At 38.5% G+C, this 25,141-nt stretch overlaps 5 protein-coding genes and 1 long non-coding RNA gene across 10 annotated transcripts; 2 read left to right on the top strand and 4 right to left on the bottom strand.

Annotated features, from left to right (window-relative positions):
• LOC109725622 (protein cornichon homolog 1-like) lies at positions 504–3,673 on the top strand. The gene is made up of 5 exons (XM_020254864.1): positions 504–710; positions 1,917–2,098; positions 2,292–2,414; positions 2,810–2,902; positions 3,258–3,673. Exons 1-4 carry the CDS (start codon positions 636–638, stop codon positions 2,877–2,879), a joined length of 450 nt encoding a protein of 149 aa, XP_020110453.1. The 5' UTR covers positions 504–635; the 3' UTR covers positions 2,880–2,902; positions 3,258–3,673.
• LOC109725617 (probably inactive leucine-rich repeat receptor-like protein kinase At5g06940) lies at positions 3,923–7,476 on the bottom strand. The gene is made up of 2 exons (XM_020254857.1): positions 4,762–7,476; positions 3,923–4,473 (listed from the first exon to the last, which is right to left on the bottom strand). Exons 1-2 carry the CDS (start codon positions 7,073–7,075, stop codon positions 4,115–4,117), a joined length of 2,673 nt encoding a protein of 890 aa, XP_020110446.1. The 5' UTR covers positions 7,076–7,476; the 3' UTR covers positions 3,923–4,114.
• Positions 8,895–9,942, top strand: LOC109725623. The gene is made up of 2 exons (XR_002220301.1): positions 8,895–9,014; positions 9,501–9,942. It is a non-coding gene; the product is annotated as an uncharacterized LOC109725623 (long non-coding RNA).
• Positions 9,759–12,592, bottom strand: LOC109725619 (pirin-like protein). The gene is made up of 6 exons (XM_020254859.1): positions 12,313–12,592; positions 12,143–12,192; positions 11,939–11,977; positions 11,644–11,672; positions 11,360–11,526; positions 9,759–10,497 (listed from the first exon to the last, which is right to left on the bottom strand). The coding sequence occupies exons 1-6, from the start codon at positions 12,435–12,437 to the stop codon at positions 9,993–9,995; spliced, it is 915 nt and encodes a 304-aa protein (XP_020110448.1). The 5' UTR covers positions 12,438–12,592; the 3' UTR covers positions 9,759–9,992.
• LOC109725621 lies at positions 15,154–18,095 on the bottom strand. Of its 5 annotated transcripts, none has more exons than XR_002220298.1 (5): positions 17,673–18,094; positions 16,887–16,968; positions 15,948–16,106; positions 15,723–15,842; positions 15,154–15,594 (listed from the first exon to the last, which is right to left on the bottom strand). XR_002220298.1 is itself a non-coding variant. In XM_020254863.1 (5 exons), exons 1-4 carry the CDS (start codon positions 17,916–17,918, stop codon positions 15,781–15,783), a joined length of 549 nt encoding a protein of 182 aa, XP_020110452.1. In that variant the 5' UTR covers positions 17,919–18,095; the 3' UTR covers positions 15,154–15,594; positions 15,743–15,780. The 5 variants fall into 5 exon arrangements, 3 of the variants coding, with proteins under 3 accessions (XP_020110452.1, XP_020110451.1, XP_020110450.1); XR_002220300.1 differs by having other exon boundaries at positions 15,730–15,842; XM_020254863.1 differs by having other exon boundaries at positions 15,743–15,842; positions 17,673–18,095.
• On the bottom strand, positions 18,458–23,691 carry LOC109725618 (glycerophosphodiester phosphodiesterase GDPDL3-like). The gene is made up of 9 exons (XM_020254858.1): positions 23,300–23,691; positions 22,287–22,583; positions 21,961–22,076; positions 21,358–21,856; positions 20,918–20,956; positions 20,538–20,822; positions 20,258–20,397; positions 19,318–19,801; positions 18,458–18,973 (listed from the first exon to the last, which is right to left on the bottom strand). Exons 1-9 carry the CDS (start codon positions 23,424–23,426, stop codon positions 18,699–18,701), a joined length of 2,262 nt encoding a protein of 753 aa, XP_020110447.1. The 5' UTR covers positions 23,427–23,691; the 3' UTR covers positions 18,458–18,698.

Here is a 25,141-nt window from a genome sequence, read left to right as displayed (position 1 = left end):
CACTCGCGGTTCGGAGCTCCGCGGCGGTGTTGAAATTTCAAATTTCGAAAATGGGCGGTGAGAAATTGGGCTTTTTTTCTTTTCTTTTCTTTCTTTCTTTTTTTTGGTCTATGGTGTATTGGTGTTTTGACAGCTGTATCGTACGGTGGGATTCGGGGTTGCTATGGAAAGATGGACGGTTGGATCTCGATATGGGCTAAGATTGGACCCGTGGAGTGATATTCACACATTAAGGCCCATATACGGCCCATCACTAGGTTAGTTGGATTGGACCGGCCCGTACTGATCCAAATATAGCTAAATTTAATGTTTTTTTTAAAAAAATGTAAATACAAAATTTATTTAAGTAAAATTAGATTTAGATTTTTTTAAAAATTTTTTTATTTTTAAAAAAGGAATGTTGGTAAGATCCTGAGACAAGGTTATTACATACTCTAACACCTGTTTTAATCATTACTTAATACTAATTACTTTACTAAATCCTCTCTAATTCCTACCGCTTTTCCTTTTATGCGCTCTCCATCGATCGCCCACTCCGCATAAATCGATCCTATGGGACCACCTCCTCCTCTTCCTCCTCCTCCTCCTCCTTCTAGCATCTTCTAGAAGCTTCGGATCGAAGAGGATCGATTCCCATGGCGTGGGAGCTCATCCTGTGGATCCTCTCCTTCGTCTCTGTCATCTCCCTCATCGCCATGACCGCGTATCAGGTCACCTCCCTCAAACCCTAACCCCAGTTTGCTGTCGAAACCGGAGTTCGTGTGTTTGATTTCTATCTCGATCGCATTGTTGCTTTGGAGTTGATTAGTGAGCTCGTGAGCTCTCGATCATTCTTTTTGGTTCGAAGTTTTGGGATTATTGATCGAGAGTTGGCTGTTTTTTAGGTGTTATGTTAACAATTTCGATCTATTTTGTGCCGAACACTGATGGAAAGTTGCGTTTTTCGATCTGTTTAGAGTGATTGGACTGCAAGTGTAACGAATCCATAACTTAAACGGTGGGTTTTGTTTAATTTGATTGTGTCAACAGATCGAAAGGAACTGTTTGAGTTCAGTTGATACCAGTTGATACTTAAGGCGATTCCAAATTGGTATTTTATGGTGACTAGCTGAGGATTAGGATTTGTCCAAGTATAAACCCCTAATCGAGAGCTATTTCCAGTGTCGCCTCCTGATGGATTAATTAATATACGGTTTATGAGGCAGCTGAGATTCTGAGAATCCACTGGGCCCTGTAAAATTTAGGTGAAATATGAGTTCTTTTAGTTTTAAACTCAATGCCCTTTGGTTGTTTCCCTTATTCCCACTTTTATCATGTGAATTATGTGGTTTTTGTAGATTAACTACTTAGCTTGTTGTGATTTTAGGCAATTATTTATTGATTTTTTAGATGCACTTATAATCATCTTAAGTTACTTGGATCAAAGTATCACTTTTAAGTAGGATCTCTGCTTGTTTTATGCAGTGGGCTATGATTTATTTTGGAAGTGTTTCTATCAATAGTGTGAAATAAGCTAAATTACTGCATGATTATTTTTTCATCATTTACATGCTTGGGATTTTATAATGGATGTTTTCTTTTATTCTTTTGGTCTTTTCATTCTATAAACAGTATCTGCAGTATTATTTGCCAAGAGCCTTTCTCTCTTTCTTCAGATGATGTGCAGTTTTGATCTTTTTTAATTAGTATAAATGCTTAATGCCTAGAAGCATTTTTCTTTTCTTGTCTTTTTTAGTTTTTTCGCCAATGGTGTGCATTGATACCAGTTAGCAATTCCTTTGTAGTTCTATTTGTTTTAGGGATTAGTTTGTTGCAGTTGGATGATGAGGGTCTTTTCTTAATATTGTTTCCAAAAATTCAGGTGTGTTCATCTTGGTTGACCTCCTTTCTAATTATGTCTTTATGCTTGTGACCAGCTTATTTGCTTATCAGATTTGGAGTTCGACTACATCAACCCATATGATTCATCATCTCGTATCAATTCCGTTGTCATTCCAGAATACATCGTTCAAGGACTCCTATGCACTTCTTTTCTCCTAACGTGGCATTGGTTTCCCTTCCTAATAACTGCGCCTGTTACATACTACCATGTGAAACTGTATGTATTATTTCTTGCGTTCTCGGAAAATGTCAAGTTCATTCGTATGCTGCATGCCTTTATATTGCCTATATAAACACAATTCATTTGAGTAATTTACAAGATTTATGGAATTTCAAATCAAATTTCAAATCTTACCTGTTGTCTGCCTATATTCTAAAGATTGGATATTTATGTCAAATTTCTTTTTCAGGTTTATGAACAAGAAGCATCTTATAGATGTTACCGAGATTTTCCGGCAACTTAATGGGGAGAAGAAGCAAAGGTTGATCAAGCTCGGTTTCTACTTGAGCTTATTTGTGATAGTGATTTACAGGTATGCTTCTCCCTAGTGTATCATAGATTTCTCGTTGTGTCTTGTACGTTTTAATAATCCGGACCTGTGCAGTTCTTGGCTTAAGAATAATTTATTTTTACTCCTCAATTTATGTGATTGGTGTGGAAAAATCAAGTACGAGTAAACACAATCTTGCTGCAAATTACTTAACAAGAAATCTCCTGCAAATACCGGTTTCTATTATTCATGTTCTTTTTCATCGTTTGGTGGTCATCTTATAATCCTCCTGAAAGTAGCCTGGCATCTATATTGGCTTTAATGACTGAAATACAAATAGATTCCATGTTGATTACTATTAGGTAACATAGTATTTACTACCATCCTAAATTCATATTTAAAATATCCATTCATCCGGTTTGAACTTGCACATTTAGGCTTGTGATAACGGCCGTTGCCCTACTTCTGGAGGAAGATATGAATCTTTTGGACTCTGGAACTCTATAGAGCACGTCAACTAAGATTCTAAGGTATGCTTGTGCATTTATTAGGGGTGAGCATTGGTTGTTTCAGTTGCTCTGAATGGATTTCTATGGGTCCATCTATTACATGACAGAAATAAGTATGATTAATCTTATCTGTTAAATCATTGATGAAACAATGGTAGTCTTTAGGTGTCATCCTCTAGTAACTAGTACGTTTTAAGCTATTAATTTTAAAGTCAGTTTATTTAGATCTCAATTCTTAGAACCGAATCGAACTGACCGAAATGAGTCATTTTCGTTTTGATTAATTGTTTTTGACCGAATTATGCTCATCCCTAGCAATTATTTCTAATATTTACGGAAGGAAGCTTCTAATAAAAGTAGCAAACATTCGGTGCAGCACCTAAAGACCTTGTGATGCGTAGCTGCCGATCGTGCTTGATAAGTTTCTGTCGAGGGTCCCGACTATCGCGTAGCCACTTCATGTGCTTGCGCAAGCTGTTTCGTACACTATAATGGGACAAATTGATTTGGTGATAGCCACTTCCATGAACCTCCTTTTATGTCGCTCTTCATTTGGAATCTATTCTTTCTGTTTCTCTTTTACTAGAGATGGTGAGTGCTTTGGGACATTTGGAAGGTTGTTGATGTCTGACCAAACATGCTATCACGTTTGCTTTTGATTAGAATTAGGAAAGCTGAATTGACAAAAAGAAAGATTGGTGGAGATGCTGCATAGGGACTTTGGTTTGTATAATCTGGTATTGAAAAAAGCCATAGTTAATCAATTCGACTTTGTTATTTCTTGTGATTTCAGTTTGATTTTCTCAGAGTTTGATTAGCGTGATTTTTGGTGCTGGAAAGTTTTTAAGATCATCCTGTGGTGTATACAACTATACATAGGTATAAGTGGAGAATACACCTCTGCGGAGGCAAATGGGACTTTTGGCAATGATATCCTATTACGATACCGTATTTTAGCATTCCTATAATATATTTTGAACTTATAAATGAAGGAAAACGAAAAAAAAAAAAAAAATGAAAGAAGATAAACTATGCATGCAGTTGTTACTGAACTATATCTCCTTTGTGGAAGGAGGAAGCTCACTACTTTGGCGAAGGGATAAAACCATTCAACAAAATACTACAATTGACCTTCAAAAAAGAACTGAGTTCTACGAAGGCATCATAAACTTTTTCTTGAACTCCTCTTATGTACCTGTAGAACGCAAAAACATATTCCAGTTTTTATGGTGTTCATTCGAGACTCGTCTCGATAGACAAAACACTTGGAGGACGAGCGACATAATAGAGCGACTGCAGCGTCCGCACAACCTCGTCCATTGCCGGCCTTATCTGAGGCATCACCGACGTGCATCGGAGGGCGAGATCCAGCGCTCGCAACATCTCCCGTTGGGCCACAACGGAGATCCTCCGGTCGAGCACTTGTAAAGATCCGTCGGTTGTGTTCACTTTCCTTCTCACCCATTTCACAATATCAACAGACTCCCTCGACGCAGGTTGTTCTGCAGGTCTTCCAGTGATCAGTTCTAATAGAATGACGCCGAAGCTGTAAACATCTGTGAGATCTGTTGCTTTTTTATTACAACCATGTTCTGCAAATAAAGAGGAAATTGCAGAAATATGTCAGTATTAATGTTCTAGCTGGGGTAAAAAGGACGTATGCTATCATCTTGATCTTCTATGGCTCACAAATTATATCATGGAAAGTTAGAAACCTGGAAGTTCATATGACCGTAAACTTAAGATACTATAGCTTAGCAATCTTGATCTAGCCAAATAGATGTCTAATCAGTAAGAGCTACAGAGTTTCAACAACAAGAACAGAGAAAGGTAAAAGGAAAAAAGAAGCTGCAGTATAATTCTCAAGTGTGTACTTATACCTGGGGCTATATAGCAGCAAGAGCTCAACTCAGAAGCCATGGACAGCCGATACGATGCCTCCCCAAGAACACGGTCGAGCCCGAATCCAGTAATTCTCGGTTCAAGATCATCGTCAAGGAGAACATTATTCGACTTCAAATCTCGGTGAAGCATACGCGGAACGTAGTCCTTGTGTAGGTAAACCAAGCCTTGAGCAATTCCGAGAGCAATTTTAACGCGCTCGTTCCACTCCAGCACAAAATCCGATCTATATAATACATCCCCTAAGCTCCCATTCTTCACGTATTCGTAAAAGATAAGCACTTCTCCTTCTGAGAAGCAGAAGCCCAACACTTTGTTAATGTTTCTGTGCCTTGCCTTAGCCAATAGTTTCATCTCAGACTTTATAGCCCTCAGAGACAGATTACCAGAGTTAACCAGCCTCTTCACAGCAACAAATTCCCCACAATGTAGCTTAATTACGTAAACTTTACCAAATGCTCCCCTACCTCTAACATTTTTGTCATTCAGACCCGCGAACAATTCCTCTTCGGCAACTTTGATAGGGTAAAAGAACACAAATTTCCAGCAATCGGTGTTCTTCGCCTTTTCTTCGAACTTCTGATAAACTGCAAAATAGCCTGCAGCGAACAATAAGAATCCGAGAATAGCTAACACTAAGATCAAAACCAATATCAATTCGCCGGTTCGCGGACTTCTTCTTCTCGGAGGCAAATCGCATTGATTGGGTAATCCGGGTCCGCATAAATCCGGGTTTCCTTGTAAATACGAGGCAGGTAGACCGGAAATCAGCGAGGGCGGAACGTTACCGGAGAGCTGATTGAAGGACACATTGAACAGGGCAAGCTTCAAATTCGAGAGCTCCTGCGGGATCTCACCGCTAAGTTTATTACTCGACAGGTCGATATACGTAAGCACCGGCAAATGCCCAAGAGAAGGAGGGATTTTTCCGGTGAAACTGTTATCTGCTAGATATAAAGATACCAACCTTTTACAGTTTCTAAGCTCCGGGATCGGACCTGAGAGAGAATTATGGGAGAGATTAATGATACTCAAAACAGGCGAGTCGCAGAAATTCTCAGGGAGGGATCCGTTCAATCGATTAAGCGAGGCGGAGAACCTATATAACGTGTTGATCAGCCCCAAATTCTGCGGAATTCCACCGCTGAAGCTGTTGTTGTCGATCTGAACTTGCTCGAGACGAGGTGGAATCGAAGCTAGCTCAGGAATCTGCCCCGAAAATCGGTTGTTTTCGGCTCTGACGAGCCTTATATCAGGTAATGACCATAGCCCGGATGGGAAAGCTCCACCAAATCCATTGTTTTGCACTTGAAACCTCTGAAGAGCAGAGCAATTCCCTAAACTACTGTTGGCTATGACTCCAATGAAAGAATTATCATGAAGACTAAGTTCCACAAGCGCTTTTCCGAAGCAAACATCAGCAGGAAATAGCCCAGAGAGCTTATTCTGAGACAAATCCAAAGTCACCAACTTTCGATTACCGAAACCAAAACCCAGAGGGATGTTACCTGTGAAATTGTTCTGCGACAGGTCTAAGACCTCCAATTCGGAGAGGCTCAGAAAGGTGAAAGGGATTTTCCCATAAAAACGCGAATTTTGCATCGAAATCGACCGCAATTTCCCCAGACTCCCAATCTCCTCGGGCAGTTCCGATCCCAAGTTCGGATTTTGGGACAGATCGAGAACAACCAACTGGGTCAAATTGGCGAAAATGGAGGGATCCACCGTGCCCGCGAAGAGATTGGCCCCCAGGTTGAGAACTTGGAGCCCGATCAACGATCCCAAGCTCAGCGGGATCCGGCCCTCGAGTCGGTTGGAGCTCAGATCGAGGGATTGGAGCGAGGCGAGGTCGGAGATCTGGTCGGGGAGGGTGCCCCAGAAGGAGTTGTGGGAGAGGTTGAGGGTGCGCAAACCGGTGCACTGGGAGAGGTGGAGGGGGATGGAGGAGTTGAAGTTGTTGTGGGCGAGGTTGAGGGAGGAGAGGTGGGGGAAGAGGCACGCGGAGGCGGAGATGTCCCCGGAGAGGTTGAGGTGCGGGAGCTCCAAGGAGGCCACCGTGTTAATGGCGGAGCAGCTGACCCCGGTCCAGTTGCAAAAATGGCTCTTTGGGGACGTTTCCGGGGACCAGTCGGAGAGGGCGGAGGCTGGGTCGTTAATGGCGGATTTGAAGTCGAGGAGGAGTTCTTCTTCGTGCTGCTCTTGTGTAGAAGACGAAGTGGGCGTTGCAAGGAAGAAGAAGACGCAGAAGAAGATGAAGAGAAGAGTAGCAGTAAAGGTGTTAGTGGTGGCCATGGGAGGAGTTCCTCTCTCTCTCTCTCTCTCTCTCTCTCTCTCTGTGTGTTGAGTATCCAATAATGGGGTTGGTATCTTCTTCTTGTTGTTGTTGTTGAAAAATGGTGGGTAGTGAGAGAGAAGGAGAGTGGGGGAGAGTGAGGAGAGTGTGGAAAATGGTGATTTGTTGAGGGAGTAGTAGTTAATGCAGAGTACAGCGTTTGCTGTGTATTTGCGGTGATACTACTCTGTCATTTATTTATGCGTCCTTTGTAGCTTTTCTCAGAGATGCGTCCTCCTCTGTAGTTGTAGTTGGCTCCCACCTTATTACTTTATTTTTATTTTATTTTTTCCCATCTTTTACTCTCTCTCTCTATAATTGTTTCCTTACAGTTTCATATGCGCAAAAGATTAATAACATAAATATGTTTTAGGTGAAACACATTTGATCTTCTTTGCATCGCGTTGTATATATGCAAAAATTATTTCGTATATAAAAATTTTCTGAGGTTGTAGACCATTGCCTTTGTTTATTGCATATTTTTGTGTTATAAATGTGGTGTGTCTTACAATTAATTCTCACACTATATTAATGGCATCTTTAATTTCTAAGGTACGAACTACGCACAACAGTACTAACTAGTAATAACTCTCTCAAATTAATGCTTCAAAAAAAGCTACAACAGTGGAATCTGTGAGGGGACTCGTAGTAAGGTTTATGCATAAATGCCTGAATTTGTCGTTTGGGTTGGATTTTTATCTGGGTTTTCACGGGGGAAAGCAACGCAAGTCCAAATGCACGTTACATGCATATATTAATATTGAAAAAGGTTGTCTTTTTGGATCGAAGCTGCTTGTGACCAAAAGTTCAACTCCTCATTTAATTCCACCAGGACCCACTTTATTATTATTATTATTATTATACATAATTACCAGATAAGTTACTGGATAAGGCGCCGTTTAATGTATATAAATTACGCCACATAGGACAGAGTTTTCTATGAATTACATTGGTTGCAATGATGAAGGCATCCGACATTTGTGAATTACAAAAAATTTTATTTGTCAAACACGCTGTCGTGAATTTGTCCATATTAATATCACAAGTACTATAGCGAAATACTAACTGACGAAATAAATGCCAAAATAACATCTTAAAAATGTAATGATTTCTATGAGATCTTCTCGTCTCAAAAGATCGCTTCTTTTTGTATTTCTGGAATTGTTGATATACGCTCTTTGTTGTGCTCTGTTTCATTGCAGGTCCGTATATATCGAACTGTGCATAGATAACGATTGTAAAGGCAATTTTGCGGTAACTGTTGTTATCTGTACATCCAAAAAGTGGTTATAAATCTTATGGCGTGAATTTTTTGAAGATTCGTTTCTATGGATATATTTTGGGCGCGCGCGAAAGAAGAAGGTGAATTGATTCGGCCCAATTCTAAGAGCCCACGAGGATGGGGGAGGGGGCCCACTAATCAATCATATGTCCTTCCCTTGCTCCTCCTCTTCTTCTTCTTCTTCTTCTTCTTCGTCGTCGTCGTCGTTTTACCCACCCTTTTCGACCAAAAACACCACAACAATGGCGGCAACGTGGGTGGAGAGGAGCGTGGTGCTCAGCCACGTGCTGACGCACCCGACGCCGACGCCGTGCCTCCATTCGCAGCTCCTCGTCGCCTCCCGCGTCCCCTGCTTCCTCCGCTGGGAGTACCCTCCCTTCCTCTGCTCCGATTCCGATTCCGATTCCACCGGTCTCCTCCTCCTCCGATGGTGCGTCGGCTCCCTCTTCCTCCCCCGCGCTGCTGTGCTCTAAGTGCTCTTTCCGACAACCCTTGCTGCTCCTCCTCCTCGCCGCCCCCAACCTCGCCCTCCTCGCCCTCCTCCTCTGGGAACCCCTCTCCATCCTCCGCCGCATCCCCCCCTCCCCAAAACCCTAGAAACCAAAACCAAACGAAGAGTACTAAAATACTATTTCCCCCTTACAACAATTTCGTCCCCATTCTTAATTTTTTGCATCGTACTGCAATTTTTAGCTCCTAACCACCAAAGAATATAATTATTACTAGGAACCAGAAAAAAAAAAAAAAAAAAAAAAAAAGGGGTTGCTCTAAGTTTTTAACTATAATAACCATTCGCATCAATTAGGTCCCTCAGATTGTGTCTCCTTTTTTGTTGCTGTTGTTGTGTTGTTGTTGGTGTTTCGCTTTCTCTCTCACTTTGGTTCTAACTTTTCATGCTAAAAAAACATATTTATTATTATTATTATTGTTCGCTATTAATCATTTGAATAACATAGTAACATTATAGGTTTATTCCCCGCCTATTTAGCGCGTTAAAATGATCTTCTGTATACTCACCCGTTATGGACAAAATGAAATTAGCGTAAAAACATATAAAAGTATGATTCTATATTTTTTTATCATTCTTTGTCACTTCACTGCAGGTATCGTAATTCCAAGCAGAACTTAAACCTATGGATGATAAGAGTTATAACATCCTCAAATGCCACGTACCTTGCTTGTGTATTAAGGTAAAGAGGCCTGTGGCCAAACTTTTCATTTTGGGGAAGTGAAAAAGGGGAACAAATGTGACATTCTATCTGATGAATGGTTAATTAAAAGAGGTGGAGAATAATGGAGATCCGAAGCTGCACTTTGCTTGAAAACAAGCAAGATTATTAAGAAAATAATAAAAGGGTACATGCATCATACAGCAACAAATTTTCCAATTTATTCAATCAATAAGAGAAATAATGAAACTACAACTTGTGATCTCTCTCTCTCTTTCTCTTTCTCTTTCTCTTTCTCTTGTGTGTCTTCTGTGGGCAATTAAGAATACAAGAACATCTGTATATATATATATATTTTTAAAATTTCCTTTCATTAGTGTGTTTCTACGTCCTATGCGGTATGCCCTAAATTATGTTCTTTTTGGATCAAACTTGGAAGCCCACCATGGCCTCTGATCTCCAGTGCTCGGCCTTCTCAAACCCATTGGTGTAATATTGGAAATCGTCGACCGTCCGATCGATCTCCTCTTCGGTGTTCATCACAAACGGCCCTAGCTGGGCCACCGGCTCGCCCAACGGCTCGCCGCCGATGAGCACGAACCGAACCGGCTTCGCCGACTTGTTCCACACCTCGAGCCCATCACCCTGGCCCAATAGGAGAAGGTGGTGCGGGCCGACCGGGCCGGATCTTTCCACGCCGAAGACACCCTCGCCTTCGAGGGTGTATACGAACGCGTTCCACGCCGGCGGGACGGGCTGCCGGAGGTGGGCCAACGGCTTGAGAGTGAAGTCCAAGTACATGGTCGGCGTCCGCGTGTAGACCGGGGATTGGAGGCCCATGGACCGGCCCGCTATAACGCGGACCGCGATTCCGTTCTTCGAGGTCGATGCTATGTCCTTGCCCTGTATCTCTTGGTATCTTGGCTCGATCCTGCAACCGATGATAATTGACTCGAACTCAGATCGCATAAACAATCAGCTAACTACGCTAAACAGTGATGTCCGAATAACTCAGGTAGAACATAAGTAGCTTTGACATAGTTTCAAAGTTAGGACAAAAATAGTACATATATAGGAAAAAAAAGAGGTTACTCCTTTGATCCTTTCTTACTCCTTTGATCCTTTCTAAGTAATAATTAATTAATTAATGGTACAAAACATGCATGCATCTATCATTGTCCATATAATTAGTTCAACCGCAGGAAACATCCAGGATCCAGGCTAATATAAGTTGCTTGAAAGGGACACTTATTCTATTTTAATATTTCGCATATATGTGCTCCATACTACGTCTCTCTTATAATTAAGTCCTCGACAGCAATTTAGCACATTTTAATTGCTATCCTTAATTCACCATTAATTTAATTTCCGTAGCTGGATATTGTTGACCTCCTCTATCAAAGTTTATACTAAATATGTATATTTATACAGAGACCAAATTATAAAATTTGAAAGATTGGGTATAGGCTTAATTAGTTAACCGTGGAGAATATATAGGTGGGATGCTAAGTACTTACAAGTAAAAATATATATATAATTTATCTAAACTATAGATTATCTTGAAACAGCTATCTAATCTTTTAAAATTTTGATTTTGTTAACCGAACCTTCAATTTGTTTGATTTGAGTCTCTCATGCTGTTTATCTTTACATATTTAGTTAGTATACTTCGTACCATTCTTACAAATATAAGTAAGTTTATTAGAATAAATAGTTAGTTTAAAATTTGATGTTAAAGTATCGTCGACTGATTCAAATCATATTCTGTGTACATTTTTATATACGTTACTGACATTTTGTTCGCGGAGGAGAGGTTGACCCAAAGCTGGAGGCCCTTGGAGGTGCCCGGGCCGGCCGGCATCTCCGAGTGCACGATCCCGCGCCCGGCCGTCATCCATTGCAGGTCGCCGGCCTTTATCGTGCCCTTGTGCCCTTCGAAATCTTCATGAGTAACTGCTCCCTGTAATAATTGAAATTATACACAACAAAATACCTACTTAGTACGTATATACATCTTAATTTTAGACAGAGAGAGGGAGACACACAGAGAGATATATAGTTTGTGTAGAATGAGCACCTCTAGCATGTAAGTGACAGTTTCAAATCCTGCAATTGGAAACAGTTGGAGTATTACAAGGCATGATCAATTAGAAAAAGCGTGCTTTTTTTTCGATAATAAAATTAAAATAACCGAATTAGATAATTCAAACTTTTAAAACTCATAATCTCATTTTTCTCTCTTAAAAAAAAACTTATTTAGTAAACGACGTAATTATTGAAAGTGGCAGTAGAAGCAGAGCAAATCAATCAGCTGTACGTAATTATTGTGTGTGTATATTATATATATAATGCATATATATTTATTTATGTACCTCTGTGGGGATGATCAGGAAATCCAGCTGGAGCAGTAACTGCACGTATTGGGGGACAGAGAAAAGGACATTAAGATTAACTAAAAAGAGAAAAAAATTTAAAAAAAGTAAATAAAAATAATAATTCTACATAAAAGAAAAGAAGAAGAGAAACATGATCTCATTGGAGTGACCGATTGGAAAAATTAATCAACAAAAACCCACCTGAGAACTCATCCAAAGCAAGGAATGGATCGAAGTACTTGAGCTCGAACCTACAGATTTAATTAATTTAGAACCAAACAAAAAAAAAAAAGAAGAAGAAAAATTTAATTAAGAAATAAAATTATAATCTTTGGATGATGATGATGATGATGATGCAGCAGCAGTACTACCTTCCGATGCTCCTCCTAACGACGGCTCCGACTCCTTCGTGCTGCGGCCGCGCCTGGAACTTCCGCACCACGTGGCGCGGCTTCGTGAGCTCCGGTGAGGCCACCTGATCTAGTGTTTCCGCCATTGATAACTAATTGATTAACTGATGCTAAAAACTCGAATTTGCAACGTTAATTAATCGGGATTTTTGAATTTGAATTGAATTCTCTTCAAATTCGGTGTTTAATTTTGCGTTTGAGAAAAGAGAGAGAGAGAGAGAGAGAGAGAGAGAGAGAGAGAGAGAGANGATTATATTATGGGAGAATTGAGATGGGGGTGGAGTCTCCTCATATATATATATAAGAGAATGTAGAGAGAGAGAGAGAGATTTTTATTTTATTTTATTTTTATTTTTTAGGGTCAAAGGGTATATATTTATTTATATAAATATATACATCATTGGACGTGTTGCATCGGGGTATACTATACTACGCGTCAACTCAACCCAAATCGAGGCATCGTCATGCTGATGCAGTGATGACGCAAGCTTTAGACATATACTTATATATGTGTGTGTGTGTGTGTTTTTTTTTTTTAATATCTACTTGCTGATGTGTCGTGCTAATCTGTGTTATGATAGTCAAAATCTATGGATGACACGCTAATATACTAATATTACAGTAACATGTGGAGATAATAATTTTATTAACGATAGTCATTTACAAGTTAAAGATTTTCTTTAAATGAGAAAATAAAAAGTCAAAATCTGAGTATCAGCTTATTAGAGTCACGCGTTAGAACAATTAATACTGTTTTCAACAAGAATTTGAGAGCAGCGGAACAAATGCTTGAGATCATGTGCGGTACTAAAATACCGCAAATAGAGTTTCAATCTAATAGCTTATGAACTAGAAATGTAAAATCATTAGATTTTGAATTTACAATCTTAGCTAGATATTAAATATTAAGTTTTTAACCAATTGATTTACTAGATACCATCAGTAATAAATTGAACAGTGTTATTTTAATATTTTTATATATGCATTTAGATATATAACATGCTAGCGCGGGTTATATATATGTTCTTTGAATTTTTAATCTATTTTTATTTTATTTTGTTGGTTATCATCGTAATTAATGAGGATCAAATTTTAAAATATGATGATGATGATGATTGTGGTGCATCATCATCATCAAATTTTAAAATAGGATCAAATTTTCTTTTCTCAAAAAAAAATATAATGATGATATGTGGTGCGTCATCATGATGATATATACCCTTTAGGATACAACAACATATGTACTCCGCCGCTTTGGAATCCGTGCAAGCTCTTTTTTCTCCTTTTTTTTTTAAAAAAAAAATTCTTTATATGCATGGGAACGGGCGAAGATGCGCGCCTCTCGGATCCACCCGCGTTGACTCGAACGCGAGCTTCGGACACGCGGTGTGCTACTCCGCCGCCACGATCTCATTAAGCCGTTCTACTACGAGTACGCGCTTCTGATTGGCGGAGGGAACGCTCCCCGGATATATCGTGCGGAGCATCGTACCGCGCGATTACGCAATGGTGACGTCACAATGACTGTTGTTAACTTTTATTATTTTATTATTATTATTATTATTATTATTATAAGATTAATAATATATGCAAATGCCACGGACGCGGACCCGAGGGGCGCGACGAGGGATTAATTTTTATCATCATATTTTTTTATTTTGAGTAAATTTTCGGCGAATTAAATTTGTTCGCAAAATAAGAAAGGAGTTTTCGTCGTCCCACTCTACTGTTTAGCAAACTCGAACGTGATACAAAAATGATTATTTTTTTCTTTGATATTAACTCTTGTTTACCGTTCTATTTGAAACGGATCAGGACGGGAACTTCACTCGAATCCATTTGCATCGCTACATAAGACACGATCATTAATTAAGACCGAAAGCCACAGCGTATCTCGAATAATATTGTCGGAGAAAAAAAGATTAAAGGAGACTAAGAGAGCCACGTAGAACTCCATCCATCCTGTCATTTTTTAAAAAAGATTTTTCTGAGAAGGCCTTTTTACAATATCTGTATGTTTATAGGAAACCAAGTGATGGGATTTTTTTCTTTTTTTTAAAAAAAAAAAAGAGAAAAAGTTAAATGAGGAGCAATTTATTCTTTTTGGGAAATCCCTTGTTTAATATGTGGTATGAAATTCGAGCAAAAAGTATTTATGTTAAAATGAAAAATTCATAATATTCGAATACTGGATAAATTAGTAAATTACACTACTCATGGAATTGGAATCATCTCAATCAGAAAAAATGGTGGGCATCAGAAGCAATAACTTGGCAACACGTAACTGCTATTTGTTATTTTTGTGGGTGAGAAAAACATTTCTTGGTTGGTTGCCTCTTACGCTTAGCCAAGTGCCTTTGACTCATCAAAACCTGCTTATTATTATTATTATTATTATTATTATTATTTTCTCCTTTTGTATATATATATATTTTTTTAAAGAAAAGAAACCAAAGCTTAAAAAGTCATCCCCAGGATTTTGAGATATTTGATTTGACTAAAAGATGGCATGTGGAGAGGTCACACCACATGCCCACATGAAAAAAGCACTTCTCCTGCAAGTGCTTTTGATTCAATAGCACTGTTCAAACAAGCCTTAGTAATCCTCCATGCATGTGTGTTCGGGTGTTACCAAATTTTGTGGTTTTGGGATGTTCTGAATCCAATTTTAAAATGCAACGCAGTTCGCGCGGTTTCGCGTTAAATTAATTGGTCAGATACTGAAAAAAAAATGCAGTTACCAATGTGGAGAATCAGATATAATTGCATGAAAGTAAATAGACAACGAAAGGAAACTGAAGAAGCAAAAGAATGAGTTTGGAGTACTAATCCTGAGGAAATTTCTTCCAAATGATGTGTAGTCTTATCAATTTACATACTTGTTTTGCTTAAAGCACTGTGTGAAGCACTATCTACACAATGTCATCAAGCGAACAGTCGGTGTCGCCTTTACATAATGTACAAGGAATAACTGGAAGAAGATAGATTAACAAAGAGACCGCGCCGCATCTAAACAAAAGTGTTTCGTCGACAAAGACTTTCGCTTCAAGGTCATCCTCTTTGATTGGAGATTAACTTTGCGGATGTGCAGGAGGAACCTTTAGTGTGTTGGAAAACTTCTGATGATCACCAGTATACTTGTTTATGTTTGACCTTTAGGGTTTGCGGCAGAAGTTTATAAACTGGTGGTTGCTTGCAGAGACTCCAAGACACATTGTTCTCCGGTTAAGCATTCGACCAATCCTACAGAAATGGTAAGAATTTTGTAAGTTAATATATACGCCTCTAGAATCATACCATGTCAACTCGTTTATTAGGCCGGTTAAGAACTCTTGTAAAGTGCTGTTGAGCAAAACTGTTTAAAAGAGTACTAATGACTCTTTCCTCTGACATTCTTCCCAACAGCTTGAAGAATATATATCAGAAGCTTCAAATTCGAGCTTCCCGCCTAAATGAAAGCTCCAAACATTTCTCTAGCAAACACCTGGTTGCTGATTTTCAACACAGAAAAGCTAATTTAGAAGTGAAACCAAATAGGAGCTGGTAATTTGAAGGTTACACTGAGTAGCATAAAAGACCAGTTTTTTTTTTTTTACCATTGGTGTAATGGCGACAATCATGTTTACCAACAATCAGATCACTCGGCCACTTTTCGCTGAATTTGTTGGCCTTGTCAACAGCATTACTATCGGAAAACCCAACGAACCAGCACCTACTTTTAGGCACCCTTTGCAGCTTCCTCTTTAGAATGACTCCTACAGAAAAGAATCAAGCATAAATGTCTGTGTGAAGAAAACCAATCATGCCATTTAGTTGGAGTTCTTTTTTATTAAGAGTGAAAATTAATTGTCATATGAATCAAGCTATATTTTGTTTGCAAGAGCAATGAAAACAGTTTTGCAAAAAGAAACTGTTAAAGTACACCAAGATGATCCATTTTTTCATTTAAGATACTTATTAATAAACATATTTCAGTGCAGAGAATTAGGATCTGATACAATGGCGGTCTCCAACTGGTTAACACTATCATCATCACTTTCCATTACTGGTTTAATTTTTCACCATTTTGTAGAGTACTATTTCGTAATTTAATTACATCAGCCGAGGCCCAAGGGGATGCAAAACCATACAAGTATTTGTCTAATTTCCTATTTCTGTTAAAATTTAGGTTGAGCCCGGGTGGTTTGAATCCACCAAAACGGTCTCGATATCTAGTGCTGTCGTGTTCAGGCTAGAGAGAGAACATGGCCTGTAAAATGGTATATATATTCCATTTGTGCATTCCTCAAGAAGCATAAAAAAGAAAGTTACATCGTTGCGCATTGTTTGAGACATATGTTACCATTGGATATTACAATAATTATCAACTACTAAAACTAAGGATTCCAGATGAAAAGAAATGCGTAGAAATTGCAAAAAATCAATATGCCAGAGAATTCTATAAGATTGTAAAGAATTATGAATAACTTAAGTTAAAAGTAGAAATCACTGAAAATAGAGAGAAACATCGGTTGCTAAATGGAGGGAAAAACTACCAGGTATTGGCCTCTGCAAAGGCACCGAAATAGCTGCAAACACATCCTCCGGATCTTGCGGTTGAAAATCAAAAACATATGCCTGCAGGAAGAGAAGGAAAAATAAAAATAAAAAATAAAAGTCCATTTGATCATTACTTTGCAATTTGAGTTGTGAAGACGCCAACAAAGGACCACATCTAATCATAAAAGATTTTCAAGGTGTATGTGTAAATAGCAACTTCCCAATGAATTTACACAATTTCGCATATCCACAGGGTGTATTATTGCACACACAAAAAAAAAGAACAACTTTTCTGAGAAACTGAGGATATGACATGGATAATAGATAACTAGTTAAGTATTTCTGCAAATCTTTAAAAAAAAAAAAGTTCAGAGAATGCTTTCCAATGGTACATAGTCACGCACCCAATACAAGTACACTCTTATTAATGATTCTACTGGACTAGAAATGTTACAATTCCATCAAAAATGAATGTAAGGCTCAAAGAACTCTTTAAAGTGGGCATCAAAAATCAGATTTTTGGGAGTATTCAATGCCGAGAAGGGTCATGTCATCTATTTGGAACCAAAACGAGAACTATTTATATTCGCGTTGGGTTCAAATTATGCGGCAAGTTTCAAATTTCTCATTCACGCAATTTATCGAACAGTTGCGGGGCAAAGTAAGACGGCCCAAAAAATCCATAGATTAGCTACCAATTACGAGTCCAAATGACAACCCATTCGACCAAATGAATCAAAAAGTAAGCAAAAAGAATGATTTGAGGATTTGAGGGGGGTTACCTGGGATTGAGAATGGAGGGGTTTGATGATGACCATGAAGTGGTGGAGATCCCAAAAGCCCAAAGAGTATGCGGCGGAGAAGAGCATCTGGGCGGGACCCTTCGGCGCTCGCAGGGGTACCGCCGCCACGTATACTGCTTCTCCAACGCACTTCCCCCCCTGCTTCTGCTTCTGCTTCTGCTTCTGCCTCTGCTGCTGCGGCGGAGAAGCGCTACTGGGCGAAGCGAAAACCCTCGCAGTAGCCATTCACCGACCAATTCTCGATATAGCAACCACACCGGGAAAAAGATCTGCTTTTTGAGCACACAATTGCAATTTAGTCCCTGATCTGTTTTCAACAACTCTTTAGTCCCTAATCTTTTCGCTCGATCATCGTAGTCCCTAAACTTTTGCTATAACATATCGGAGTTTTAACTCAGGTAAACTGAAATGAAATTGTTATTATATTGAATGGTAACTGAACCTGATAATTTTGAAACGTAATTATGAAAGATGAAAAAACTTAGGAGTTACTTCGCAATATCATCCGAGTGCAACAACTCACCATACATTTAGTAGTGTATCAATAGAATCGCCTGTGCGCAAAGCACACTTAACATAAAAAAAAGAAAATGTTAAGTAGTTGTTGGGTTTCAAGAACAATTGCTTCATTTTAAAGTTTCTACTTTTCGCTGCAGCGAAACGATTATAGAAATTCAGGGTATCAGTATTGTTCATCACCATCTGAAGCCTGAATCAAGTTAGTTCGCCAGATTTGCCAGTCAATTTCGTGCAATCAAATCACGTAATGAAGTAACCAAGCCCCAACTCACTCACCCATCAATCATCAGTGTAAACTGATGTACCTATTTCCCACATTTACTCTTCAAATGTTACAGAAAAAGATCCCTCTCTTTCTCCCACTAGGATAAAATTAACAAAATGACCAAATCCCACAAGCCCAAAAATAATAACAGTAACACCACCAAAAGGAAAAAGAAATCGCCAGAAATTACAAAAGGTAACAGCAAGCAGTCCCCCAGAGTCTCAAACTAGGAGCAGAGCCGCGCAGATCGCTGCTGCGATCAGCATGAATATCGATGTGGCAGTGGCAGCACGCACGGCGCCGGCAGGCTGCGAGCTGGGCGCGGGGACCAGTGTGGCATTAGGGAGAGGCGGCTCCACGACATCGGAGTCTGTCAGGATGGGCATCGGGGGCAGGGCTGGCGGCTGGGCTGGAGCGGTAAGCTGGAAGAGCCCGCCGGGCTGGACCGGACTCATGTAGCTCGGCATGCTGTTCCCCATGTTCATACAAAGATTCCCTGCACAAGCATAGGACCAGAGAGTTACAATAAGATTTAAGAAACAATATAAATCGACTAATCGAGACTCATGAACTACACTCATATCGCGACCCGGACAAAGAAAATGAGAAAGGTGAATAAGCTAATCTTTTTTATCATGTATTGCAACTTCATATTTTCTTTTGCAGTTTCAACTATACTACCAACTTTCAAGAATCAAAATCCGCTGACATTTTCTATTTCTCTTTTTTCCTGCGATTATTTGATTTTCATCTGATGAAATGTAAGGGCATCCTAGTCCGAAGCACTTGAGTGATTTATTTTTGAAGATGAGAATGGGGAAGGAAAAAGCGGAAACATACTTTTGTATCTTCTTGCCGTGGCAACGAAATCAGTGACGACCCCATCCACCCCAGCTCCCTGGAAATATGAATTGATCTGCACCGTCGGATCAGAAAAGAAATCCCAAGCTTGCGAAACAAACTCGTTTCTTAAAACATAAGCGTAAACCGACAAGCCGGCTTTCTGCAGGTGGCTAACGAGGTTGGTTTGGGCCGTGATGAACTTTAGGTTTTCGGGGAAGACCGATTTTTTATCAATAGCCACAGCATCGGCAAACTTCTTTATATCAGCAAGAGCCGACGGAGTGGCGTCGTTGATTGACTCATCGATTAAGTAAACAAGATTGTACTTGGTTTGTTGCTTGAATTTGACCAGGACTGAGCTGTTGGAGGACTGAATCATGACTTGTAGTGTGGTCTGATTGTTGTAGCCTGCGTCGCTTAGGGTATGGATTACAGCATCCGTCACGCTAAACCCTAGTTTCTGGGCCATGAACGCAGCGTTCTGTGGAAAAGAAAGTAACCCAGCTGTAAATTAAGTACCAAGCCCACAAATTTGGAGAAAGGTGAAAAGATTAGATCTTACGTGAGTTATAATGTGTTTTTGAAATGAGCATATGAATTTTGAAAATTTTCAATTTTATTACGACCTAATTTTGAGTTTTGAAAACTCCATCATGTAACGTTGAAACTACCAAGAGAACATCTGGTCAAGTAACAGAATACTCCAAAAAAGCTAAACATACTAATAAAATTCTGATCGAAGGTCTTGAAACAGAAAACAGCATGACTATAAGATTGTGTTGTAAAATAAAAGATAATAATAATTAAAGTTCAATAACCCAATTAAAAGAAAATGTCCTACTGTTAGTTGGATATTATGATTCTTCATTTACATAAGGTAGTTTGCGAGCAGAGGGCAAACGACATTAGATCTAACATTTCTAGCTATAATTCTCACCTCTACCGTAATCAAAACTCCGGATAATTCCTTGTCCTTTGCGAAGGCCAAAAATTCAGATAACTTCATGAACTTTCCTGCATTTTTGTATCTTGGGTTTCTTTGCAGATGGTAAATGCTCTCCGGGGCTGAAATCACCGCTGCAAAAGAAAGAAAAACAATTATTAAAAAATTGTGCATGAAGATATCGAAAGTAAAATAAACTGCATTTTCTTAAATCGTGTGACAGAATTCTATGTCATTACTTATGTTAGACTTAGATTTGTCAAAATCAACTTACGTTGTAAGGTCTCAATCTCAGCCCAAGTGAGATTGAAGGTGAAAATTCCAGGACCAGTCTGAAGCTCCGGGATAACGGAGGTGAGACTGCTGAAGTTTGATAAGGAAACAGTAGTATCATCCATCAAATTAATAGAACTCATGCAAATAGGTATCCAATCTTTAGTTACTTGAACAGGACAGTCAATAACATCAGCGCCATCATCAACTGCTTTTTGATAAGCCAAATCGGTACAGTCCGGGTAGTCTCCACTCGCACCGTAGTGTGAGATAATTACAGGCTTTCCTGCAGTTTAATAGTAAGAAGAAGAGTTAGAGTCGGTATATTATTACAGTGCAGAAAAAAGCTCGGAGGAGGCTTCGAGAATAAAAGAGACATACCGTGGTCCAAGCTGCTTTTGTTTAATCCGGAGAAGCAACCTGCATAGACGGAGACATGCGTAAATTCACTAGGTAAGGAAATTTTATTTTGCTCCAACACGAAGGACAAATTAATTGCCCTTTATGAACTTCAGTAAGTATAATAATGGATAGTTACACAGAAGGTGTAACTAGAAATCATAGGTTAGCGCCCACTTAAACCAAGCAATGTTTCCGTCAATCCACATTGCTGACAACAATGAAATATCTTCTAATGTAATATTAATAAGAAGAATTCTATTGTCCTGTTAAGTTACTGAAACAATCATATGCCACTTGCTGCAATGATAATTCTCTCGACTATGATATCAGAATTGTAGCATAAACTGCAAGCCACATATCTGCCAACAATTATTCATGTAATAGCAAATATTCATAATAATATATAATTAGAAACATACCTACAGCCTCTGATGGGGTTATAGGGAAGTCCGACACCACACCATCGACAGAGAAAATGCCATTGTCAATGAAATTGAGATACTCGGCCAACGGATCATAACTGTAGTTGAAGCTAAACGAGTTGTCATTCGCAAAATCTGCAGCATAAATTTCCAGCCCTGCTTTATGGGCATCAGTCACAACCGAAGTAGAGGGCTGTAAATAATTGTCGGACGTCACAGGCCATATATAGTTTTTCGGAACAAGAATCCCGGATGCGAAGGTCTTAATGAAAGTAAGGTTCTTCAACAGTGAACCGTATGTTTGGTTCGTCGAAGGTTCAGCAATTGTTGCATCAAGAAAGCGGAAGACGAGCTTCGTTTTGCTGCTTACTCTTGCAGCTATGCTGGTGAGCAAGCTAACTTCAGGAGATGAGATATAGCTTATAACAACACGCTTTGATATTGCTATAATATAGTTTCTCATGCTAAGATTGTGTTGGGTGTAGAACATGTCATGCTGCATTTATTTAAAAAAAAAAAAAAACATTGAAATTAGTTGTATAGTTAATTGAAAGAGGAAATTACGAGAAGGTTTAATTAGTGATTAGTGTAAGAGATCACCTGCACATTCAACCAAAGAGCGGGTGGCTTGAATTGAGATTCGATGTAATCAACCGTGAGTATAGCATAAAGGCTGAAGTCGAATCGGTCGGTGCGAGTATAGATGGACTGTCGTACTGCTCAAGTTGTAAAGGAGATCAGGATTGTAAAATACATACAATACAACACCAAAGGGAATGCATCTACACAATCTAAAAACATAAACATACAGAGACTACATAAAATCTTTCATAATGCACCCAATTTCTGGTAGTTTCTGTATGCACAGAGCAATCCTGTTTTAGCCTGATATGGACAAAAGTAACTTCAAATACTCTCCCACTTACGAGCAACTTGCGATAATAGCTCGGTGCTGTTATAGTCCACAGGAAACCACCCTGACGTCGGCACGCCGTTAACAACATAGTCCTTTTTTCCGTCGGGATAAATGTTTTGAATATCCGTGCAATTGTCCAACTTCAAATCAGGCAGGCAAATTCCAATGCCATCCTTTGTGAGCCGCACGTCACACCATAAAGTTGTAGCAGGTGAACTGGCGGCCAATGCGAAATTGTATGCGTATGCGCTGGAATCAGGGAATAACCCCGAAAAGCCGCCCTTAGCTATTATAGCTGGAGCATTACCTGCATTAGAAGAAGCAAGGAAAGAACACCACTTGTTAACTATAAGTCATAATATACTTGAATAAAAAATAAATCAAAAAGAACAAACAGCTTAGTGAGAGGATCAAACCGATTAGTCTCATCAACTCATTGTTCAAAACTTGCTTTCTTACAATATATCACTTGATCATTTTGATCAGCACAGTTAATAATTGTACAATAGAACACAAATTGAGCAAAATCTAAAATTATTACCACTTATCCCATTAGATGAAAAAGAAATGATCAGTAAATAGTCGGGTTTAAACCGTATCCTTCTCAATTCATTTATACATAAAAAGAATAAACCACAACCTATAATTGGAGATTTAGGGCATCGAATTACAACTACAGACCAAATCCCACAAGCTCCGCTCACACAAATCCACTAAACATCTATTATTTCCCATTCCATCAAAATAGAGAAACCCAAAAACAGATGCTCCTCAAGAACAACTATAGCATGCTTTGATTGACCATTTTTCCCCATCATTCCCTCAAAACAACGCCCCTAAAACAAAAAAAAAAAACAAAAAACAAAAAAAAAAAACCACAGATTCACCTCACACAAAGATGTACCGAAACTCGTCACAAACCCATCAAAGAAACCAACCCAAACAACCAAAAAAAAGTTTTTTAAAACGAAAAAGTTACAGAAAAAAAATAGAAAACGAGAGGGGAGAAAGAGAGAGATATACCACTCAGGGTCATCCATGGAGAAGCTTTGCCTCCCTGAGCGGCTACAAACCCCAGCTGGAGCTGCTGCAGAAGCAGGAATGCAACAAGGAAGGAGGAGAACTCCCCCCTACAAACACTCCCCCACATTGTACCCACAAAACCCAGATCACCAAATGCCCCGATGATCACAAAGCTCCTCAAACCAAGAGTAGCTACGGAGCTTCAGAGAGAGCGAAAATGGAGAAATGGGCTCTCCACGGGGATGAGGAAGGAGATGAACCAAGCTCTGAAACAATGGTGGCAGAGGAGAAATGTGAAAGAGAGAGAGAGAGAGAGAGAGAGAGAGAGAGAGAGGTGATCAGGCGAAGGTGGGGTTGGTCCAGTTCATTGTGTTGGTGTTGTGTTTTTTTTTTTTAGGGGGACCATTTTTATAAATAAATAGAACTGTTTAAACTACTTTTTTATTTTTTTTTGTTTTCTTTTTTTCGTTGTTATTTTCGGGGGTGGTTTTTGTTATTTGTTATTTGTTATTTGTTTTTGTTATTTGGTTTTAGTGAAAAAAAAAATTTAAAAAAAATGTTCGGGAAAAAGACATGCTCTGCATGTTCTCGGCGCCGATTTCGGCTTCTCGGCGGCTTGAATCGAATTCTCGGGCTTATTCTTTGCTCAGAGTTTTCCTTATAATTACATATATGCCCTTCTTCATCAAAAATTACCTAATTTCTTTATTAAATAAAATTATTATAATCAGAAAAAAAAAATTCCGTATTCAACCGATACAAATTTAAAATTAAAAAAACTTCAAATACCATACACATAGTTTCACACTCTCTTACTTTCGTACCATATATTTTAAAATATATCACTTTCATCCTGTTCACTAATTTTTTTGAAAAAATATAAAATCACAGAGTACTAAATTGATACACTTTTAACTATAGAATACTAAAGTGAGAAAATACGAAACTATAGTGTTAATATTTTTTAAAAAATTTAAAACTTACGCCTAAATTAATATGTTCTATCTCTTATTCACTCATTTTGTGAAAATACAAGCTTGTATTTTTCACACAATATATATTGTGACCGATTTTAATATTATTGATCGGCTTAACCAAATTTAAAAATTACGAAAATATAAAATATAATACATTGGACATTGTTCACAACAAAATATTTTAATTTCATTTTACGAAATATATGAACTGTCATTGCATGGGAGCCACGACCAATACTTATTAAAAAAAATGAAGGGGATTAACATTAATAATGCGTGTTGATTTTATTTAAAATAAATTGCTAATATCTCCGCAACTAAAAAATATATGTATTTTAATTAGCAATGATATGTTTGATTATTATAGTGTTTGTTGCAAACTAAACTTGGTATTGTGGAAGATGATAATTTATATGCTTGCTTTGAAAATAAATTTTAATCCGTAAATAATCTGCGCGCGTTACCAAAAATACTATATCAGTAAAGTAAACTAAGTTAAGTAAATGCTCATACATTTTTGAGAAAGGAGATTATTTATTAAATCACGAAGACTTCATCTCAAATTTTCCGGTAAAATATCTTTTATGAGACTAGACAATTAATGTCCTCACCTTTATTTTATACGTTTTTACAAATCTTTTTTTTTATAAATTCGTTTTTTTAAATCGATGATTTAACATTATCAATCTATCATATCCCTCCTCATAAGTATGTTAAAAAAAAAAAATTACATTACGTACTTATAATCGAATTAAATGTGAAATACCGAAAAAATAAAAAAGGACATCGTCATTTTTCTTAGTTATTTTTATTATAATCGAAACACGAGCTTAAATCTTATCTGGGACTAGTAAGGTTTACTTTT

The sequence above is a fragment of the Ananas comosus genome, linkage group 20 (genome assembly GCF_001540865.1).
Source record: "Ananas comosus cultivar F153 linkage group 20, ASM154086v1, whole genome shotgun sequence".
Lineage (NCBI taxonomy): Eukaryota > Viridiplantae > Streptophyta > Magnoliopsida > Poales > Bromeliaceae > Ananas > Ananas comosus.
Note: the sequence above shows the minus strand (reverse complement) of the source record. Positions and strands in the feature narration are given on the sequence as shown.

Coding starts and splice junctions, on each gene's coding strand:
- LOC109725622 (XM_020254864.1), top strand. CDS start 636: ATGGCGTGGGAGCTCATCCTGTGGATCCTCTCCTTCGTCTCTGTCATC. Junction 711..1,916: donor TCGCCATGACCGCGTATCAG/GTCACCTCCCTC, acceptor GCTTGTGACCAG/CTTATTTGCTTATCAGATTT. Junction 2,099..2,291: donor ACATACTACCATGTGAAACT/GTATGTATTATT, acceptor TTTCTTTTTCAG/GTTTATGAACAAGAAGCATC.
- LOC109725619 (XM_020254859.1), bottom strand. CDS start 12,437: ATGGCGGAAACACTAGATCAGGTGGCCTCACCGGAGCTCACGAAGCCG. Junction 11,673..11,938: donor TCCTGATCATCCCCACAGAG/GTACATAAATAA, acceptor TTCCAATTGCAG/GATTTGAAACTGTCACTTAC. Junction 10,498..11,359: donor CTCTCCTCCGCGAACAAAAT/GTCAGTAACGTA, acceptor CATCGGTTGCAG/GATCGAGCCAAGATACCAAG.
- LOC109725617 (XM_020254857.1), bottom strand. CDS start 7,075: ATGGCCACCACTAACACCTTTACTGCTACTCTTCTCTTCATCTTCTTC. Junction 4,474..4,761: donor TTGCTGCTATATAGCCCCAG/GTATAAGTACAC, acceptor CTTTATTTGCAG/AACATGGTTGTAATAAAAAA.
- LOC109725621 (XM_020254861.1), bottom strand. CDS start 17,918: ATGGCTACTGCGAGGGTTTTCGCTTCGCCCAGTAGCGCTTCTCCGCCG. Junction 16,969..17,672: donor CCCTCCATTCTCAATCCCAG/GTAACCCCCCTC, acceptor CTCTTCCTGCAG/GCATATGTTTTTGATTTTCA. Junction 16,107..16,886: donor TTTGCAGAGGCCAATACCTG/GTAGTTTTTCCC, acceptor TCTTTTCTGTAG/GAGTCATTCTAAAGAGGAAG.
- LOC109725618 (XM_020254858.1), bottom strand. CDS start 23,426: ATGTGGGGGAGTGTTTGTAGGGGGGAGTTCTCCTCCTTCCTTGTTGCA. Junction 22,584..23,299: donor TCCATGGATGACCCTGAGTG/GTATATCTCTCT, acceptor CTTCTAATGCAG/GTAATGCTCCAGCTATAATA. Junction 21,857..21,960: donor CTCTTTGGTTGAATGTGCAG/GTGATCTCTTAC, acceptor AAATAAATGCAG/CATGACATGTTCTACACCCA.